At 45.6% G+C, this 20,156-nt stretch overlaps 3 protein-coding genes across 3 annotated transcripts; 2 read left to right on the forward strand and 1 right to left on the reverse strand.

Annotated features, from left to right (window-relative positions):
* Positions 1-2,350: 2,350 nt before the first annotated feature.
* On the forward strand, positions 2,351-9,360 carry LOC101758399 (katanin p80 WD40 repeat-containing subunit B1 homolog). The gene is made up of 17 exons (XM_004970126.4): positions 2,351-2,701; positions 3,220-3,350; positions 3,449-3,566; positions 4,096-4,425; positions 4,627-4,697; positions 5,072-5,146; positions 5,228-5,371; positions 5,452-5,623; positions 5,753-6,418; positions 6,508-6,564; positions 6,675-6,811; positions 7,284-7,409; positions 7,927-8,001; positions 8,091-8,203; positions 8,385-8,501; positions 8,633-8,701; positions 8,837-9,360. Exons 1-17 carry the CDS (start codon positions 2,671-2,673, stop codon positions 8,904-8,906), a joined length of 2,502 nt encoding a protein of 833 aa, XP_004970183.1. The 5' UTR covers positions 2,351-2,670; the 3' UTR covers positions 8,907-9,360.
* Positions 9,361-9,940: 580 nt separating this feature from the next.
* Positions 9,941-15,706, forward strand: LOC101758810 (secretory carrier-associated membrane protein 2). The gene is made up of 12 exons (XM_004970127.2): positions 9,941-10,174; positions 10,988-11,101; positions 11,409-11,471; positions 12,237-12,270; positions 12,699-12,821; positions 13,431-13,493; positions 13,583-13,676; positions 13,772-13,817; positions 13,888-13,955; positions 14,768-14,816; positions 15,044-15,109; positions 15,285-15,706. Exons 1-12 carry the CDS (start codon positions 10,118-10,120, stop codon positions 15,369-15,371), a joined length of 864 nt encoding a protein of 287 aa, XP_004970184.1. The 5' UTR covers positions 9,941-10,117; the 3' UTR covers positions 15,372-15,706.
* A 656-nt stretch (positions 15,707-16,362) lies between these two features.
* LOC101759219 (BTB/POZ domain-containing protein At5g03250) lies at positions 16,363-19,363 on the reverse strand. The gene is made up of 4 exons (XM_004970128.3): positions 19,094-19,363; positions 18,551-18,620; positions 17,151-18,455; positions 16,363-17,067 (listed from the first exon to the last, which is right to left on the reverse strand). Exons 1-4 carry the CDS (start codon positions 19,150-19,152, stop codon positions 16,567-16,569), a joined length of 1,935 nt encoding a protein of 644 aa, XP_004970185.1. The 5' UTR covers positions 19,153-19,363; the 3' UTR covers positions 16,363-16,566.
* Between the last annotated feature and the right edge of the window lie 793 nt (positions 19,364-20,156).

The following is a 20,156-nucleotide window of genomic DNA, read 5'->3' on the forward strand; positions in this document are numbered from 1 at the left end:
ATACCTTGGAGATGTTGCACCTGCAGCACTTGGATGAGCCGCCGACGAGCCACGATGAGCCGACGACGAGCCGCGCCACGAGGAGGACCTCGCTGCACGTGGACAAGTTGCTGATGAGCTGCTCGATGTCGACGTGATCGACTATGTTGATCAACTTCGCTGCAGTTTTCCTGGTAATCCCGTGATCCATATACGGCAGTTTTCCTGGTTTACGCGGTAGAAAAATTTTGTTTTGCGTAGCCTACCTCGTATCCCTACAACACATTTGCACCGTCCACAGCTCATCCGCCGACAGCCTCGGCAACATATCTTGTAGACTGGCGGTGGCCCATATCAGCCCGTAAAACCTCACCAAACTGAGTCCATAGCTCTCGGTCTTGCTTTAGCTGCGCCGTCGATTGCGCGCCGATGAAGCCGCGACATGTGAGCCTCGATAGACTGGTTGGTAGGGAAGGATCGCTGATGTAGCACCAAGTATGTGAAAATAGCCCTCAGAATCATCAAGGGGTAAATCAGACGGTTTCGATAGTTGGTGGATGCTAAATATCTGATTTTTTAGTTGAGGGGTGTAAATTGGACAAGGGCGATAGTCGAGGGACGTGAAATAGATTTTTTCCGTTTCAAATTAAAATAACATGGTTGGACGTCCAGATTGGCTCTTATCATCGCAACTTTTGCAAGTTTGTAGCACGAACACGAGACGCATGCAAACATGCGCGCACTGCAGCGCTTCGCGACGCGAGCGCCCGTTGGGTCCCACGCGGAGCGTTGCGCGCGCACCCGCGTGTGTTTTTTTCTTTTCAATTTTTTATACCAGGTACATGCTGTGCATAAATTTTTTTAACAACATTCTCTCAAAAGTTATGAGAAATGTCACTCGTATATACGTATATCATGAAAGTTGTATTACGAATTTTACCGCTAAATTGTTGTTAGGGAAAAAGTTATGCGTACAAATTGTGCGTATAGGTTACAATTTTTAAAAAACAAAATTCAAAATTATTCTTACAAATTGTACCTAGAAGTTGTACACATAATTTATGCACGCTATTGAAATTGTGCTAAAAAATGATCTCTAAAAAATTATATTATGAAGTTATGCATCGAAATTATGTGTATAAATTACGATATTTTGAAAATGAAAAGTTGCAACATTTTGAACTTTTAAAAAAGAAAGTTTATGATTTTATAGTTTGGCACCCCTCCTGCGCGCGCTGATTAGTCCCTCCCCGTTGCGCGCGCTGATTAGTCCCTCCCGTCGCATATCACGATGCAGTCCACGATTTATAGTTTGGCACCTACTATCTCCAGCACCAAATCTCCCTAATAACGTCCTAACGAGACGAGAATCTTCTCCCTGACAGACAGCAGTCGCGTCACGCCGAGGAACTAATGTTCTAAAGAAAACGGGCCTAGTTTTTACCCAACCCGCCATTAAGAAAACGCTGAGCACAATCATTGTCATCCGTGCTGACCACGTGTCACCGCTCCCCCTGTCGGCGCCACCACATGCCGCGGTGGAAGCCGCCGCCCTCCACGCTGAGGACCCGGGACCCCCCGCGCCGCCCGTCTTCCCCTCCCCGCGCACGACTCGACACCCAGCACGGCATGTGCCCGTGCGCCGCGGCCTCGATCCCCATTGGCCCCCGGTCGTCCCGCCGCGGCGCGGGGCGCCCAGCCGCCCACGGCTCCCGCTGCCTTCCTCGCCACGTCGCGCACGTTTGCTTCCGGCGCGGCAGCGGAGCGCGTGTCCTGCGCGATCGCTTGCTTCCGGCGCGGGCATATGGCCTGTTTTCCTTGTTCGGTTGCTTGCTTGGAATCGTTTTTGAGCGGGACGGAAATGAGGGGGGAAGGGTGGACCGGAAAGAGGATCCTGCCGCGGCCTGCCCCCGAGCGACGTCTCACCGGACAAACGCCCGCCCTGTCCCTGCCAAACGAACCGAAGAATTGGTGTTTGTATGGTACTGGTATTAATTGTAGCCCTTGTCCACGGGCGGCTGGTATGGTAGGCCAAGCTGAAGGGAATTTGGGATGACTCGGGCCGAATGGCTGCCCCCAGCCCCAGCTCGCCAAATTTGCAGTCTATCTTGAGATCTTGTCAGCATTTAACTTGTGGGAGTCGAATACCAATCCACGACCGTTCTCCGTCCCCCCTGTAGCCCCAGAGTTCGCTCTCAACTGTCGGATTTATTTTTTGTGGCCAACGGGTGGTCTGTGGTTGATTTCGTACGCCCGATTCATGTGGCCTTCCTTCCTTTTCCCGGTTCAAGGAACGCCAGAAGAGGGAACCTTTGCTTTATGCCCCGCTTTGGTACAGAAGAAAAGAAACGGGTGGCAAAAGCGGAGCGACGCGTAGGACTACAGGGGAGAGGAGAGGGAGACGACAAGAACTCCACTCCCCACCCACCCACGCCGCTCCACCCCTCTCGTTTTCACTGCCCCTGCCGCAGCAAAGAACAGAGAGAGAGAGAGAGAGGGAGAGCCTCGCTCTCGCCTCTTGCCAACTCCCCTGCTCCACAAGACCCCTCGGATCCCAATCCGAGCCCTACTCGTCTTCGTCGTCGCCGTCGACGACGACGCGACGGACCCCCGACCTGCAGTCCCCCGCTGGCGAGCCAGCCACCCCGCGGCGTGGACTGGGGAGGAAGACGGTAGAGGGGAGCCGGAGGGATGGACCCCGAGAAGCGCGGCTACAGGCTCCGTATCCTTTTTGCTTCGTCTCGGAGTTGCCGCTCTGTTTTCTTGATTCGATTTGGCTCGCAGGAGGAAGAATCTGCCAGCAATCCGGGCAGGCATTTGCTCAAGCAGTAGAGCGCCGCGAGTACTATGTGCCCCCAAATTCTTGGTTTATTCTTGGATTTCCTTGGTCTGGGATGCTTCTTGAAGTAGATTCTTGAAATTTCCTGCCGCATTTGTCTTTGTTGGCAATCTGCGCCAAGAAAGCAACCGTTCTCGAAGCATCCAAGCTAAACCTTGAGCTGTTGCAACTGGTTCGGCAAACAGTTCCCCTTTTGTCCCCAACTTAGGTTACAGCGCCGAATTCCGAAATCTGTTTTGCTTTAGCCAATGCTACTTCTGCTGTTTTTTGCCTTTATTTTGCTTAATGATTCTTCATCCACTTTCTTTAGTGGAGTAGTACCTAGGAGTACCACTAGTTAACTATCTGGAGGTGTGCATTGTTCAAATTTGACATCTTCTTAACCTGGCATCCCAAACTAGAGGAGTTTGTGGCTCACGATGCTGACGTGAGGTCCCTGGCCATCGGCAAGAAGTCCAGCCGTGTCTTCATCACCGGAGGCAATGATCGCAAGGTCAACTTGTGGGCCATTGGCAAGCAAACTCCACTTCTGGTACATGTCCCATATGCCAATGACACTGCAATCTTTTTGCGTAGCTTAAAATTTGAATAATGCAGTGTTTCTGAATGATTGTCTAATTGTTTCCACAGAGCTTGTCAGGCCACACAAGTGCAGTGGAGACTGTGCAGTTTGATTCAGCAGAGGTGCTTGTGCTTGCTGGCTCATCAAATGGTTCCATCAAGCTCTGGGACTTAGAGGAAGCTAAAGGTGTGGTTCATGCTTATATAAGGCTCCCACAATTTGGTTTTACTCTAAAAGCGTGCATATTTCTCTCATTTCTTGCTATGCTTGTTTAAAACATGGCTGTTTTATGTTGTGTTCTTCACAAATTCCTTTTAGATTTTGATACAGTCATACAGATGAAAACACTTTGTGAGGATAATCTTCTATTGCATTATGGACTTCTTTTTGTTTTTTAGTGGCTGTTTTGGAACCATGATTATAGATTTTCAAGCCCCCCAGTCTTTTCCAAATGTCTTGGATGGCCACATTCAAATCCGCGTGCTTTGGTGGTTCCATGCTAAAGGATTCTGCTGAACTAATTAGAAAGCAGTGCCTGAACTGTCATCTTAGCAATCTGCTGAGTGTGCTCCAATTTGTCTCAGTTTGCCCAGCATCATAGTTTAAGCTTGCAAATCAACTACATCAAGTTTGACCATGTGTGGTAACTTTAAGCTTCTTGTGGATGGATAGGGGAAAAGAAATATCTGATTAATGTTTTTCAATTGACATGTAGTTGTGCGGTCTCTTACTGGGCATAGATTGAGTTGCACTGCTGTTGAATTCCATCCATTCGGCGAGTTTTTTGCATCTGGTTCGTCAGATACAGACCTGAAGATATGGGATATAAAGAAAAAAGGATGCATTCACACATATAAGGGTCACAGAGGAGCAATTAAAAAAATCAGGTTTACTCCTGATGGACGATGGGTTGTCACGGGAGGGGAAGATAGCATTGTGAAGGTGTGGGATCTGACAGCTGGAAAGCTTCTACATGATTTCAAGTTTCACAGCGGACAAATTAACTGCATTGATTTTCATCCTCAAGAATTTTTGCTTGCAACAGGTACCTACCTATCTTTCTATACACGCCATCTCGTTTTCATCAATTTTGTTATTATTGATGTAGGATGTGATGACCCAATGCATTAGTTTTGAAATCTCATTTCTGAACGAGAAAAGCAATTGTTTTGTCGTATACATCTAAAGTAAGTGAAGTTTAAAGTAGTGGAAATGTATCCTGAATGACTTATATTGACATTTTCAGGCTCAGCTGATCGGACAGTGAAATTTTGGGACCTCGAAACTTTTGAATTGATAGGTTCTGCTGGACCCGAGGTATCACAAATGATTTGCTTAAATCAAGCTAGATTTTGCATATGAAATCGATAATCTGATAAACCACGAACCATGGCTCCTCAATTCTTTTGTATGCATGTGCTACATATGCATGGTAATTACTACAGCACATTCGTGCAGTTGGCCTTTTGTTACTATCTTATTTCTTTCAAATTAGCACCATAAAAGCTTTCTCAGAGAACGGTAGTTGACATCTCCTTATGGTTGATCCAGTTTTGCTAAGAGACATAGTCTGAGATCTAGGCTTTGCTTACATCTTGTGCAATTGTTCTGTGCTCTTTGATCTAAAATGCACATGAGGTGCATATACATCTTCCTCTTCTAGGATAGCTTACATGCCTTCTCTCTCCCAGGGTACTGGAGTACGTTCTATGGTCTTCCACCCAGATGGTAAAACCCTTTTCTGTGGATTGGACCAAAGCTTGAAGGTAGATCTGGTTTTGATATGCTATTTGTTGATAGTTAATTATTTATTTGCTTGGCACCTGATAATCTATGAATATTTTCAGGTATTCTCTTGGGAACCAGTAAGATGCCATGACGTTGTTGACATGGGGTGGAGCAATTTGGCTGACCTTAGTATTTATGAAGGGAAACTCTTGGGATGCTCCTACCATGAACGCCGTGTTGGTCTATGGGCTGCTGATATATCAGTGAGTGTACTTTATACGCAATATGTATTCTCCCTCATCTCCTCCCTCTTCTAAGTTCTATTTTTTATTGTTTGATCCAGCTCATTGGACCCTATGCTCTTGGTGTGTTGCCCAAAGCAAATTTCTTTGCTGAGCTGGTGCAGTCTATGGATGATAATCCTGTGAAACCAATTGATAGCACCACAAATTCTAGTCCTGCTTTAGCAATGACGCAACCAAAAAATTCATACAAAGTCAAGGAGGCTGGGAGTGGTACGGTTTCAAACCACCTATACATTTTCCCTCCTTTTCTATTTATTGAAATGTTTCTTTTTCCTTATTACTGCTTGACACGCGTTGTGATGATCCTTCCCTCCCTCTCTCTTGCTTCTGTGGTACTAGCTGAAAGCAGGGTTCGTGGCTCACATTTAACTCCAGCAAGTACAGATAAGATCAAGAAAGATAGGAGCAGTATTCCACGAAGACCTGATTCATCTTTTAGATCATCTATTCAGAGTTCTAATCCAATGAGGCGTATGAAGCTTGCTGATAGTCCTTTCACCAACCCAAAAACATCAGATCGTAATTTTGGACAGAAAGATATTTCATTAGCATCTCGTACAAGAATACCCAATAATTCTTCTACTACTAAGAAAGGCAATCTTACAGAGTCAGCATCGGTGAAAGATATTTACACTACGCCGCAGGCTGTTTCTGCACCTGTTGTTGTACCCAGAGACATTTTAGAGGACAAAGCAGTAAGCAGTGTTCGTAGAGGAACTGGAGGCACAACTGCAGCCCCAGATGCTGTCCGGGTTCCTGTTCACAGAAGAAAACCTTCACTTAGTGGCACTGCTGCTGATAGTGATAGCTCAGTAGGATCCACAATCACTGATCCTGACGTTTGCTCAGAGGGTTTGTCAAGCTTAAAATTCTCCTTTGGACTATCTCCATATTATAAAAAAGAAGAAAACAGTGAGGTGGATAGAGAAGATATTGCACATATAGCAAAAGAGATGGATAGAACAGTATTGCTGGAGCATCCTCTGCAGTCAAATGATGATAAGTGTATGTGTATAGCCCTTCTTTGTTTTTGAACATTGACCCTGTTGTTTTGCAAGTATGGTAATGTGACAGTTGAACTCTGTTTGATGCAGCCTTTGAATCACCATGCTCAACAACAGAGACAGCCAGGGTTAAGTACGTCAGAGGAGGTGTGTATGTACAGTAACTGATATTGTCAAGGGCATATCTTTAATCCACTCTCAATTTGGGTTCTACCTGGCCTAAAAATAACTTTTTAACGATATTAACTCCTTTTCAGTTGCTGTGCCACTGGGGAAAACAAAGTCTCTTGTTGAGAGATGGGAAAAGAGGGAGTCTTCTAGCAATGATTATTCACCACAAACTGATTCTTGTGGCGATCGGGCATTGAAAAATGACAGCCCTCCAGCCCATTCAGTACGTACTCATAAGTTTGAGCGTAGTTATTTAAACATGATTTTTTACCTTATTATGGTCCTGTGATATAGTGGTATCTTGACTTGTATGTGCTTTCCTAGTCTACTGGGTAAGAATTGTAACCATTTCACTAAAACTATTGCAGCTATGCTGGATCTAATTTAGTTTTCATATGTTTACTTGTTAATCCTTTGAGTCCTGACTGCCACATATATTTATAGGAAAAGTAATGGCAGACTACTAAGTACTAACCAGATACAAAATTCACGGGGCCGATTGTGTTGTATTGTTTATGGACATTATGCTGTTGGAGACTGAAGTGTTTCTGAAGTATTCATAAACTACATGCAGAATACAAATCAAACATACTTGACTAAGCTTTGCTCTACTTTATTTGTACATGCTATGTATAGTTTTAAAAAATTGTTTGGCTGTTCAGATTTTTATGTTTGGTACTGATTGCAATGAACAGGCAGAACCAAGTGAGACATATGAAAAGGATTTGTCAACAGTGGATGAAGTAATGACTCCTGTCAATTTAGTGCTGAACCATGATGAATTCATAAATGCTGTAAAACTTCGGCTGACAAAACTGGAGGTAATCCCTTTGCTATGAACTTGCCGACTGCTGTTTGTTTTCAGTTCATATGCATCATGGAATTGTCTTGTGAACTTACATCCAACAAATAGAGGGGATCTTGTGAGACTTACATAGTTTATTTATTGGTGCAACATGTGAGTGGTTAATGCAATTAACCTTGCTTGGCAGTTCCCATATCAAGAAGGTTGTGAAGGAAAGATTATTTTCTTTAGTTTTTTTATTCACTCTGTTCAAAATACATGAGATTTAAGACAAGGTAATTAGTTTAAAAGGAATTAAGCTGCTCGTCTGAAACGTCTCATATTTAAAAATGAAAGGAGTACATGAGAAACCTTAACATTAAATATTTGATTATGGGGCCCACATTCAGTGTGGCATCAGGGGCATATTACAAACATATATGAACTTATGCTATGACATGGGGCTGCTATCTTTCACTTCCTTTAGGCTCATGTACAGAATCATTATTATTTTTGTGATAAACCAATATAATTTTAGTATTATGTGTATTCAGATGATGCGGCATGTCTTTGAGCAAAGTGGTATCAAAGGAGCAATTGCTGCAGTGGGAAAGCTGCCTGACAATGCTGTAAGTTTCTTTGAGATGCATGATGATCATGCATGGCTGTACTTTGTATTCCTTCTCTTTTATAAGCTACTGATAGTCGAGATGGACAGGTTCAAGCTGATGTTGTTAGTGCTCTCAAAGGGAAGCTTGATCTTTTCAACCTGGAGATTTTCTCAAGCTTTCTACCTATTCTTGCCGGGTTATTGTGTAGCAAGACTGAAAGGTAATGCATTGAATGCTTTGTTTCATTGCAAGTCTCTCTTCATTTGAAAGAGAAAACATCTCGTGTCAATATTCTGCATTATCTAAGTCATGCAAATATTGGCATCTTGCATTAGAATAACACAATTGGTTTACAGTAACTATTTCTCATAAGTTGCGATTACTTTGCCACAAATTTTCAGGCATGCTACTGTTTCTTTGGAAATGTTGTTGGATCTTATAAAGATTTTTGGACCAGTTATACACTCAACATTATCAGCAAATTCGGGCGTAGGAGTTGACCTTCAGGCTGAGCAGAGGTATGCAAATTAACTCTAAAACTTGTACCTTGCCCAAAAACATTGGATGTGAAAAGAAGAATGGTGCATGTCCCTACATACCAGTGAGAAACCGCCGCCATGCAAGTCACAAACTTTGCTATCTAATGCAGGTTGCAACGTTGCACACGATGCTTTAACCATTTGCAAAAGATTCAACAAGTTCTGCATCCGTTGATAATGTAATTCTCTTCCTTTCCCTTACTTTATGCTCCATTTTGTTAACCGTCATTTCTCAATTAGGCACCTGTTGGTACAACAAACCAATTTTCTTCTAATGTTCTGCGGTTTTCTTTTTGTTTGTTTTGTTGGTACAGGCGGGGTGGTCAATCAGCACAACTCGCTCAAGAGCTAAGTCTCTCGTTGCAAGACTTGGTGGTGATCTAAAACAAGTCGGGTGAAGTTCATCCCATACGGCAGAGTAGATACAATTCTTTTTGGCGAGAAGTACCCACGGTTGTGTAGCTTGTAATTTTGCCATAGCTTTGCAAGTGGGTCCTGCGATTGTGTTTTGACTTGGGCTGGCATTCGGCCTTTGTTCCCTGTTGTATATGTAGCCTGGCTGTGCATCAGTCTGTAATTAGCCACATTTGCTGTATGCGCAGCCCTGAACAGAGAGTCAGAGATTAGTGGAAACAGGAAAGGAAACAATTAGTAGGGGAAAAAACAGTTTCTTGCGGCCTTTGGCGGTATGGCCCATATATCATGCGATGATTGTTCATTTTTCCCTCTACTCAGAGCTTGGTATAGATAGTTTGAACGTATGGTCAATGTTTACTTTGACCTAACCACAGTTGGCTGCTGATGACTTATCATATGAAAATGCCCTGCTGTACTTGCATTTCCTTCGATGCTAAGGTTACAACCTAGCACATTCGTTCCGCTATTTATATATGGTATTTTCTTGCGATGGCATTCTCTCCTTTCTTGACGGACATTTCAGTGTCAGTTTGCGAACAATTCTCCCGTGTCCTAAGAGTTGATACAGATATTATACTCTTTTTTCCCACGGTGTTAGTCCAATATCATGTTCCTTCAGTTTGTACGTGGCATACCAGGACAAAGAAGTGTTCCACCTAATAATATCATGTCTCCTTGCTTGTTGCTTACCGACAAATCATAGGAGTTAAATAGTGTAGGTAAACTTTGGATTCATCTTTCCGTTAATGAACAATTATTAATCCTGCAAGCACCCTTGATAAATCGCTGACACTATTCTTGTCCTGCACAAGAGACGCCACTGCGTTCGCACCAGCCACCACAATTCTGTTCCACCTTGCCGGTCGACCTGGCTGCCAAACCGACCCCACCTGTCGGCCGCACCACCAGCACGCGCAGAATCGCACTGGTCAACTAGGCACCACGGGAACGCAACCAGAGCCGCAGGAGTATAAAATCAAGCCCCACAACAAATCCGAAATTCCAAACCCACTTCGTCAAGTAAACAACCCCGGCTAAAAGTGAAAGCGGCAGCCGCGTAGCAGTTGGTCGCCACCGCCACGTTGGGAGGTTGGACTCCTCCCGCCCCCGCCCCGTGCTGCTCTTCCCCTTCCCTTACCTCGCCGGAGACCCCGCCGCCGCAGCAGGAGGAGGCGGCCATGGCGGGGAGGTACGACCGCAACCCGTTCGATGAGGACGACGTCAACCCCTTTGCGGTGAGTAATCGGTGCACTCGTTGTAGCCGGGTAGCGATTGCTCCCCGCTCTAGGCCGCGATTCATCTAGTAGCCATGTGGAAGCTTGTTCCCGCGCTTTTGTTGATGCGGATGTGGGTTTGGGTTCGGGGGCTTCAGGCCGTTGGCGCTGGTTTCTGGCCGTGACGCTTCGTTGGGACCCGTCGACGGTGGTGGGTGCTCGGATCTGCCGAATTGCTGGCGCTAGGGTTCGTGGTTTAAGATCGGGTTCGCCTGTGAGGTGCCGGTTTGTGCTTGAGCTTGCGTGTTGTTCGCTTATTGCGAGTTGTGGCAAGTATAGGGGCATAGGGCTTGGCTGTGGCTGACTGGCTGTATCTGTTCTGGGGTTTTCAAGGGAGAAATGATGATTAATTTTGGAAATTGCTACTTGGATTTGGGGCTGCTGGGTTGTTAGCCTCTGATTAGTGACTTTTTTTTGTAAGAATTATTCGTGGGGTTATATTAGGAACTACTCATTTTAGTGGATGAAATGATATGGTAAAAACATTTTTCTGTGGAAATTATTAATGACACAAGGGGATTGAGCACTATTTGTAGCAGTAGCTGTTTGTCAGGGTTCATTGTGTGTGGAAACTGTTAAGTGGCTGCATAGATCTTGAGTTTGGGACTCTGTATGCATTCTTGTTTGTTCCATCTAGCATTTACGATTCTTTGGAGCAACAGTTTTCTGATATCTTGTAGATAATGCAAAACAAGCTTCCAGTTGGCTCTAATATTCAGTCTGTTTTCTTTAAATATTGCTTAATTGATCTCCAAAATGCATCATATTCTGCAGGGAGGAAGTGTACCTCCTGCTTCCAATTCTCGGATGCCACCTCTTCCTCATGAACCAGCGGGCTTCTACAATGATCGTGGTGCCACAGTAGACATACCTCTTGATTCAACTAAGGTACATGATCTCCCGTTGACTCTGTTATTATTGTGCGAATTTATATTTATGAGGTCCGCTCTGCCTAAGAAAAATCATATTACTATGCTCTCATTCCAACACTGTAAGTCCTTTCTTTTATTTTTTCGGAAGGTCACATCTGATGTTATCGATCAAGCGGCAGAGGTCATGCTATATTTTTTAGATGTTGATAATCCAAAATAAACTCCAGATATGTTTTTTCATTGATGTGTTTGTAGTTGTTTTTTTTGCAAGAGTGTTTATAGTTGTTTGATCACGCGATGAATATTTTTTTATGTAAATGTAGGACATGAATAAAAAGGAGAAAGAACTGCAGGCAAAGGAGGCTGAGCTAAACAAACGGGAAAGGGTATGTGCCTTTGTAATTGAAACTTGAAACCATGTTATACCTGTGTTCCCTGTGTTTGATCAAACGATGTGTTTGCGGATTCATGAAGTGCTTATACTGCATTCAATAGTAAAATCATCTCATTGATAAAAAATAATGGCATGCCCTGGATGATCTTTCAAGGCTCCTACATGTTATGATTTTATTGTGCTCAAATACGTAGCAGTACAGAGCCGCAAAACATTACTAAGAGCCGTAAAACATTACTACGTTATTTTACTTTTCCTGAGTTATTGAAACAGCGAACACTTAACATCGTATGGGAGTTAATCAGCTAAAGTTGGAATGGCACACTTAACAGAACACTACTAACCATTGCCTAAATCATCGTAAGTGCGCCTTTGGGTTGAAACTTTGAAAAAACAAGTAACATGGATAACTTTGAAAAAACTAATAGCCACTTATAGCGCTATTAGTGGAAGGGTAATAATGTATGCGCAGACTGCACATTGTTACCAACAGTTCACTTCTACCCATTCGTTCTTTATCCAAGAAGATTTTGTTGTGTTGTTCAAACAAGAGACTTTGGGACATAATGGACCAATATACTGAGCTCAAGAGTGACCTGTGTTGAGTTTTGACCAGTTCTTCTCAAAGAAGCAAAAGTTGCTTCGGCGATGTTTCATATATTTGAAACAACCCAGATGCATCTACACTCATTACCCTATATTTCATCTCTTTGAATATGTTAGCTGATTTTTCCCCCTTTGTTGCCTTGGCACTCAGGAACTGAAAAGAAAGGAGGAAGCTGCAGCCAGAGGTTGGTTATTACTTACATATGGGCTCGAATATCTAATAAAAAATATTTGAAGATAGAAATCATGTGATGGTCTCAAACTTTCAGTTTGTTGATGAGATCTATATAGGAAGTTTTTCAGAGTGGTCTAGTCATTAATGTGATTCTGGAGTTTTGGTCTAAGTATGTTCAAAGGAAATTTAAGGAAATCGAGCACTGTAGAGGTTAGGACTTTAGTTTACTCTTTTTTACTGCTAATTAGTGGTTTAGAAAGGCTCCTTTGTATGCTATGTTACTTTATGTGCTCCATTCTCGCAAAAGCTACTTCAGTGTTTCCCGTTTCTCTCTAAGAATTAAGTTACGCTAATTGTTGCTTATTGCTCGTGCTGCTGCAACCATTTTACTTGTTAGGTCTGTCTTTTAATAATATGCCCATTTCCTTTCTTTGACAGCTGGTATTGTCATTGAAGATAAGAACTGGCCACCCTTTATGCCCATTATTCATCATGACATTTCGAATGAGATACCAGTTCACCTACAAAGGATGCAGTACCTGGCATTTTCTTCACTGCTGGGTAAGTCTTGGTTGCTTGTTGCCCTCCAATTGTAGGAAATAGCCTGACGAAAGAAATAAACTACTTAGCTAAGCCTCAAATTTTTTATGTGCTATCTGTCAAATGCTGTGAGTGAAGACCTGCATGTCCAAGTAACAGATATCCTCGAAATTAATGGCAACGCCACATTATCTCATTGGATTCAAAACTTTTACTGTCACATGAGAAGTGGCATCATAAAACTGAGATAAATTACAAATGGAATTTGATTTTAAAACTTTTCTCCTGTGCTGACTACAAATACCATTTTTTTGAGGTAGAGAATTTGAAAAAAAAATGTCGCCCTTGTTTTCAAAATGTCTTGATAGTGAATCCTGTAGATTAACATGTAAACGATATTACTCTTGTTTTGGGGGTGACTTCAATTTTGGTCATTATCAAACCATGTCCAAAGCAATTCTCACATTTGTAGTTGGAATCAGGAATATCGTTTAATGCCTCAATGGTATGCTGAGATGATAAGCAGACTAGCAGACACTAAAGTCAGTAGACAAGAACTAGACACCGTCACATTGTGGCATAGCATTGCTCCATTAAGGTCCTTATTGTGTGAACTTTGATATCATGCAGGATTGACAGCCTGTCTTTTTTGGAACATCATTGCAACCACAGCAGCATGGATTAAAGGAGAAGGTATGAACGTATGGTGGACTACTTCATTTTTACATCTTGTGAATTAATTGCTACCAACTTGAAACTAATCCAGTGGCTCACTTGAATAGGTGTGATGATCTGGTTGCTAGCCATCATTTACTTCATCTCTGGTGTCCCTGGGGCCTATGTGCTATGGTATCGTCCACTTTATAATGCGATGAGGTTATGTATATGTTTCTTCCTTGGCTATTCATGCACATTGCCGCATTGTATCTTCATATGTTTCACATATTGTCTTATTGAAATCTCTATTACAGGACTGAAAGTGCTTTGAAGTTTGGGTGGTTTTTCTTGTTTTACTTGGTAAGTTTATCATCACTTCATATATCCAAAATGTTATTTAAGTCCTTGCTGATGATCTTTACCCTTCCAGCTCCATATACTATTTTGTGTCTGGTCTGCTGTGGCTCCTCCATTTCCTTTCAAAGGAAAATCTTTGGCGTAAGTGTTATATGATTTGGACTTTATCCTTTTGTAAGTGAAGTTATTATTTTTTGGGTCATGCGCAAATCCGACAGTTACTTGAGGATAAAAGAGCACTGCTCAGACACTCAGAATTTTGAGGCTATCGGTATCATTTTGCACTAGGGCCAAATTTACTGCTGACATAGCCTTTACGCGTGCTTCACAAGTGTTAGCTTATCTTAAAGCACCACTCTAGTTATTATCAAATTGCTTGAGTTCTTGGTCTGCAACCCCACCTTTGTTCAACTGATTTTGTGTTAATTTTACTTAGGGGCTGTTTGGATACGAGGTGCTAAACTTTAACAGTGTCACATCGGATGTTCGGATGCTAATTAGGAGGACTAAACATGAGCTAATTATAAAACTAATTGCAGAACCTTGTGCTAATTCGCGAGACGAATCTATTGAGCCTAATTAATCCATCATTAGCAAATGGTTACTGTAGCACCACATTGTCAAATCATGGACTAATTAGGCTTAATAGATTCGTCTCGCGAATTATACTCCATCTGTGCAATTAGTTTTGTAATTAGCTTATGTTTAGTACTCCTAATTAGCATCCAAACATTCGATGTGATAGGTGTTAAACTTTAACGGGTGTTTCCCAAACACCCCCTTAGTCTTGTTGCGCTGCTAAATTTTACATCATATGCCAAGACCAACCCTATGCTACTGTAAAGTTGCAAGAACACTGCAGCAACTATATTTCCAACTATTATCTGTGTACAATGCTAGCTAACTTATACTATCTAATGCCAAATTACTTTTTCAATTTTTTGTTCCTACAGTGGAATTTTGCCGGCAATTGATGTCATAGGCAGGAGTGCTATTGTGGGGGTAAGTCTACACTGCTTAACTTGGGTCTAATTCAAGTTAAAATTTTGTTATGGGCCTCTTGCATCTTGCACCAGTCCACAGGCCTGGTAATACTTGATTTTTTGCCTTTTCTGATTGGCTGATCATATATATTCAGTTATACATGAATAAGCCAAGTTCACATCTTGTCTGGTAAATGGTAAATGCTCATCGTTCACACTAATTTTTTTCGCATTTTTGTTTGACAGATATTTTACTTCATTGGATTTGGATTGTTCTGCCTTGAATCACTGCTCAGCATTGCTGTCATTCAGGTGGGTTTGATGTTTTTACCTTTGCTCACTGATGTGTAGGACATTCTTTAGGAACATGGTGTCTATGTGCATAGCTACTCTTAACGCATCAATCATCATAATGTCTCTTCAAGTTTTTATCATTCCAGAAAGGAATTGTTCTGAGATTTATTGTTCTGAACTTGTGGAAATGCAGCAAGTATACATGTACTTCCGTGGAAGTGGAAAAGAAGCAGAGATGAAACGCGAGGCGGCCCGTGGTGCACTGCGAAATGCCTTTTGATAGAGCTGCCTTGCTGAGTGGAAGAGAAACAGGGTGTGGCAGTTGGTACCGCTGTCTTGTACATCGCTATACATATGCAGTGCGTCTCTGAGATTACTTATAGCTTATAGCCTTCTTGCCTTCCATGTAATATATACCGCATACATTACCAGAGCTTTATCTCTTACCTAGGTTCAGATGTAGCTTTATCTCTTACCTAGGTTCAGATGTGCTTATAGGTAACTATTAAGTTTCTAGGGGAATACGTTTGCCTGCCTGATATGTACTCTTAACTACTTGCGTGACCATCATTGTTCATTTTATCTTGATGAGTGATTCTTTGTCCCACTGGAAAATCTGGTTTTGGTCTTGTCAAATCCATGCCGAACTATGTACTCACTCCATGACCTTTGTTCCTTTGTTGCCTTTGTTTTACTGCATCTTGCTATCCAGGTCCAGATATAAAATAGTAAACACTGGGTCCAGATATAAAATAGTAAACACTGGTAGAGTACTCGGTATTAGTTCCGGTTGGTAGGATGCAAATCTCCCGAAAATCCATCCGGGATAAACCAACCGGATAAAAGGGGGGTCTTTTATCCCGGGTCACTCAACCGGGACTAAGACCTCCTTTTATCCCGGTTGGTAATACCAACCGGGATAAAATAGGTCATCATGCCAGGCGCTGAAAAAAAATTCCCGGGAACTGAAAGGGGATCTTTTATCCCGGTTGGTGTTTCAAACCAGGATAAAAGGCCTCTCAGGGTCTTTTTTTCCACTAGCCTTTGCAACCGGGATAAAAGGTTCGGTTGGTGAGCCCCCCACCAGTGACCGAACTTTAGTCCCGATTGGTGAATCTTTTGTCCCAGGTCAACTTTACACCGGAACAAAATGGGGCGCATGGAATAGTCCCGGTTGGTGAATCTTTTGTCCCGAGTCAACTTTACACCGGGACAAAATAGGGCGCATGGAAGCTGAGTTCTCTGCTAGTGAAAGAAACAGATTTTAGGGGTTCCACAGGTAACAACAGAGTCATGAGAAGATATTGCTAACTGTGCTTAAGCTACCTTATTATAATCCATGCAAAGCATAAGGACGTAATTATTGCATAATACTAGAGCTAGCTAGCTCGAAAACTATTGAATAAAGGAAAGATAACACCTGGTAATGAAAACGAGGCTATATACTGCCTAAGCAAACGGAAGAGAGGAACAATCTATTTGCCGCTCATGGCTGGCTGCGCTTGTTGCACCTTGGCCCCGAAGCCGCACTTCCTGGTGAGCAGGCTCCACGACCTCCGGGGCTTCCCGAGCCTCCGGATCTCCTGCTTCATGCTCTTGCACTCCTTCTCCAGCTCCGATACCCGCTCCTTCACGTCGGTGATGGTCTCCTTACCCTCGGGCGCGTCGTCCTCCGCGTCGCTGTCCACCTCCACTTGCGCGCTGGCTGCGACGGCGGCGGTGGCGCCCTTGGGGACGATGGCGCCGCCAGGGTGCGGCCGCGCGCCGTCGCCCCCCGCCGCGTTCTCGGACACGAAGAACCACCCGGCGATGGACGTGCGCAGGCGGAGCTGCTCGAAGAAGAGCACCTGCACCACCACCCGCAGCGGCAGCCTCTCGTTCTGCGCCGCGTGCGTGCACGCCTCCAGCGACAGCTTCTGGCAGTTCATCAGCCGGCACAGCTGCTCCCGCTCCGACTCCGACAGCCACGGGTGCGACTGCAACACGGGCGCATGCCAATGAGATCACGAAAGGAAACCTGAATGTCGATGAGATCACGAAAGGAAACCTGAATGTGTACCTTGAGGTATATGTCGATGGCGCGGTAGATGCCGTCGTCGACGGGGCGCGCGTAGTCAGGCACCACGGCGGCGAGCGCCTGGAACTTGGGCAGCTTCAGGTTGGTGTCCGGCGCCACCTCCGCGAGGTACCCGTCCATGAGCTTGGCCACCATGGTGATCGGCGACAGCGACGTCGACGGCGTCCCGCCGTGGGGCACGCCGAGGCTGCCGCCGCCGTCCTCCGCCAGCGCCGGCGACGTGTACCCCGTCCCGATCCCGTCCGTCGACGACATAAAGTAGTCCAGGATCCGCTGCACGCAGTCGATGTCGTAGAGCGTCTCGACGTGGTAGCCGAGGTTGGGCACGAGCAGGTCGTCCAGCGACGCGTCCTCGAGCTGCGCGCCGATGCGGCGCTCCAGGTTCTCCCGGCACAGCGGGCTGGCGTGGAGGAGCATCGCCGTGCGCAGCATCCCGAGCAGGAACTTGGTGGACGCCACGCCCTTCTTCGTCGGCAGCAGCGCCACGATCTCCTCCAGGAAGTACCTCTGGTCGCCCTCCGACGGCGCCGACACGCTCGCGGCGCGCGGGGTGATGTTCCGGCTGCTCATGCCGCCGCCGCCGCCGCCGCCGTCGGCGCCGTAGCTGGCCAGCGCGTTGCTGAAGCTGGTGTTGCGCTTGAGCCCCGGCAGGAACCGCCCCGCGTAGAACATGATGGCGCCGGCGATGCTCTCGGGGCGCATGCCCTTGGCCTCCATCGCCTGGATCAGGCGCTTGAACATGGGCAGGCTGAGGAAAGACACGTCCTCGTACCACCAGTCCATCCCGGACGCCGCCGCCGCCGAGGACGCCGTGTCGCCCGACCGGATGCCATTCCAGAGCGCATCCTTGTCGACGCTGGCGTTCCTGAGCAGCGGCGCGGCGGTGTCGGACGCGCAGGCCTTGGAGGCGAGCGCGGTGATGCAGCGGGACACGAGGTGCAGGTCCTCGGCGGTGGGGAGGACGCCCTCGCAGGTCTCCAGCGCCTTGATGGAGTCCTTCCAGTTGGCGAGCACGTCGGCGAGGAACGACTCGGCCTGCGTGATGAGGTTGCCCTCGGCGTAGTCGTCCGTCATGCGCAGGTACTCGGCGGCGCAGCGGAGGCACACCACGTTCAGCGCGTTGAGCTCGATCTTGACGTCGTAGCAGAACTTGGCCGCCAGCTCGAACGCCTTGGCGCCGCCGGGGATGTCGTCCAGCTGCAGCGTGCACATGCCGCCGCCGTCGGACGGGGGCTGGTACTCGCTGATCATCCGCTGCAGCACGCCGCTCCGGCTCAGCAGCGGGAACTGCATATACCCAGGAGGCGCCGCGGTTCAGAGCAAACCAAGATCAGGACTCTAATTAAAGAGTGTAGCAATGGACAACGGCAGCACTAACCAACCTTGTGGAGGTAGAAGGACATCTCTCCTACTTCGACAACAACATCACTCTCAAGCTCGGTAGTGCATCTCCTGGGAATAAGGTCAAGATCGAACATAAGAAATTTTGGAACTCAAAAGGATGGAAAATACTCGATCTGATGGATGAGTCAAGCAGTTTATTCGGTAGAATCCCCCTCAAAAAGAAAGTTTATTCGGTAGAAATGTACAATCCACAATGCGCACGCATTGTAATCGTTCAACCTATGGCCACGGTAATGTTCATTGAAACCCCACATACTGTGAGATCAGGTGTGAAATTAACTCTTAATTGTAGGTAAGATGGATATACATGTCATAATTATTCTTTTTAAAAAATGATCAATCCATAAGAAATGCCGAGAGGAAAGGGATGTGATTTGGATGAACATAATTTGGGTTTACTGTGCCAAATATGAGATAGAAGTATTCTTGTAAAAATCTGGCCTAGTATATCTCGACATTGTAGGCTGAACACATCGTAAATCAATCAACACAACCGAAAAGAAACTAGAAATTGAGATAACCATGTGAGGTCTTCGAGGACGAAGATCTCCGGCTTGGAACCCAGCTTCATGGTCGCCATCCTCGTACCGCGGCGCCAACTGTTCTTTATTTCAGTCGACTCCTCCTCTACAGATCTGCAGGGCTGCTGAGTGGCGTTCACTGCTCATGCATGTGGTTTCTTTTTTGTGGAAATGGAAGCCAATGGAAGGAACTAACCAAGGATTTATCAGGGAGGACGAATGGAAGGAGGTCGGTGTGCTCATTCCTGCATCACTGGTTGCATGCAGACAGTGGCGAGAGAAATGGCGCAGCCAGTCAAGGCTCGGCCCGGGTCCAAAGGATCGGAGCGGGCACTGACTTTGGCCAAATTTCTCTTGGGAAAAAGGCAGCTGCTACAGGAAATGTCCGATGCACTCCCTGACAAATGGGGTCCTCCCGTTGCTGGTTGTACTTCTGGACCTACCAGTCATTGCCGGACACTGCGCTTTTCCTGCTCCTGTCCCACTGGTCAGAGTCAGGGAAACGCTCATCAGTTGCAGACATGCTCCTGATCTCATCTGTTAGCGGAGCGATCGACTGAGAGCGAGAGGTGATCGATGGCCATGCATAGCTCTCGGTCTCGGCTGTCTCTCCCTCTTTACACGTGGCCAGCCAGATCCACTTCTCAGGGGGTTGTCCGTTCGCATGCAATGATGCCAAGCGAGGCGCGCTGGTCTTCTTTGATGGGCAACATGTCGCTTTCGCGTAGGGGAAGCGGATGCGCAGATCCATCCGCGGACGCGCTCTGCATGCCGCCGCTCATACGATACGATACGATTTCAGTTTAGCTCAGCTCCGTATTCAGTTCCGCTCCGTGACACCGTAACGGTACAGGCTACGATATGATGTACGTAGTACAGTAAATTAGCTACGGACTGACCATACGGTCGTGCTCTACCTGACTGCTTCTCTTTTGCGATCCATCCGCTAGAGGCCAGAGGTAGGAGACGTGAATGCCAAGTGCGCGATGCCTTTTTCAGGGGGCGTGGACCGTGGTCCGTGGAGCCCTTCTGGGCAGCGCTGCTGAGACGGCAAAGCCTGCAG

This window comes from Setaria italica, chromosome V (genome assembly GCF_000263155.2).
Source record: "Setaria italica strain Yugu1 chromosome V, Setaria_italica_v2.0, whole genome shotgun sequence".
NCBI lineage: Eukaryota > Viridiplantae > Streptophyta > Magnoliopsida > Poales > Poaceae > Setaria > Setaria italica.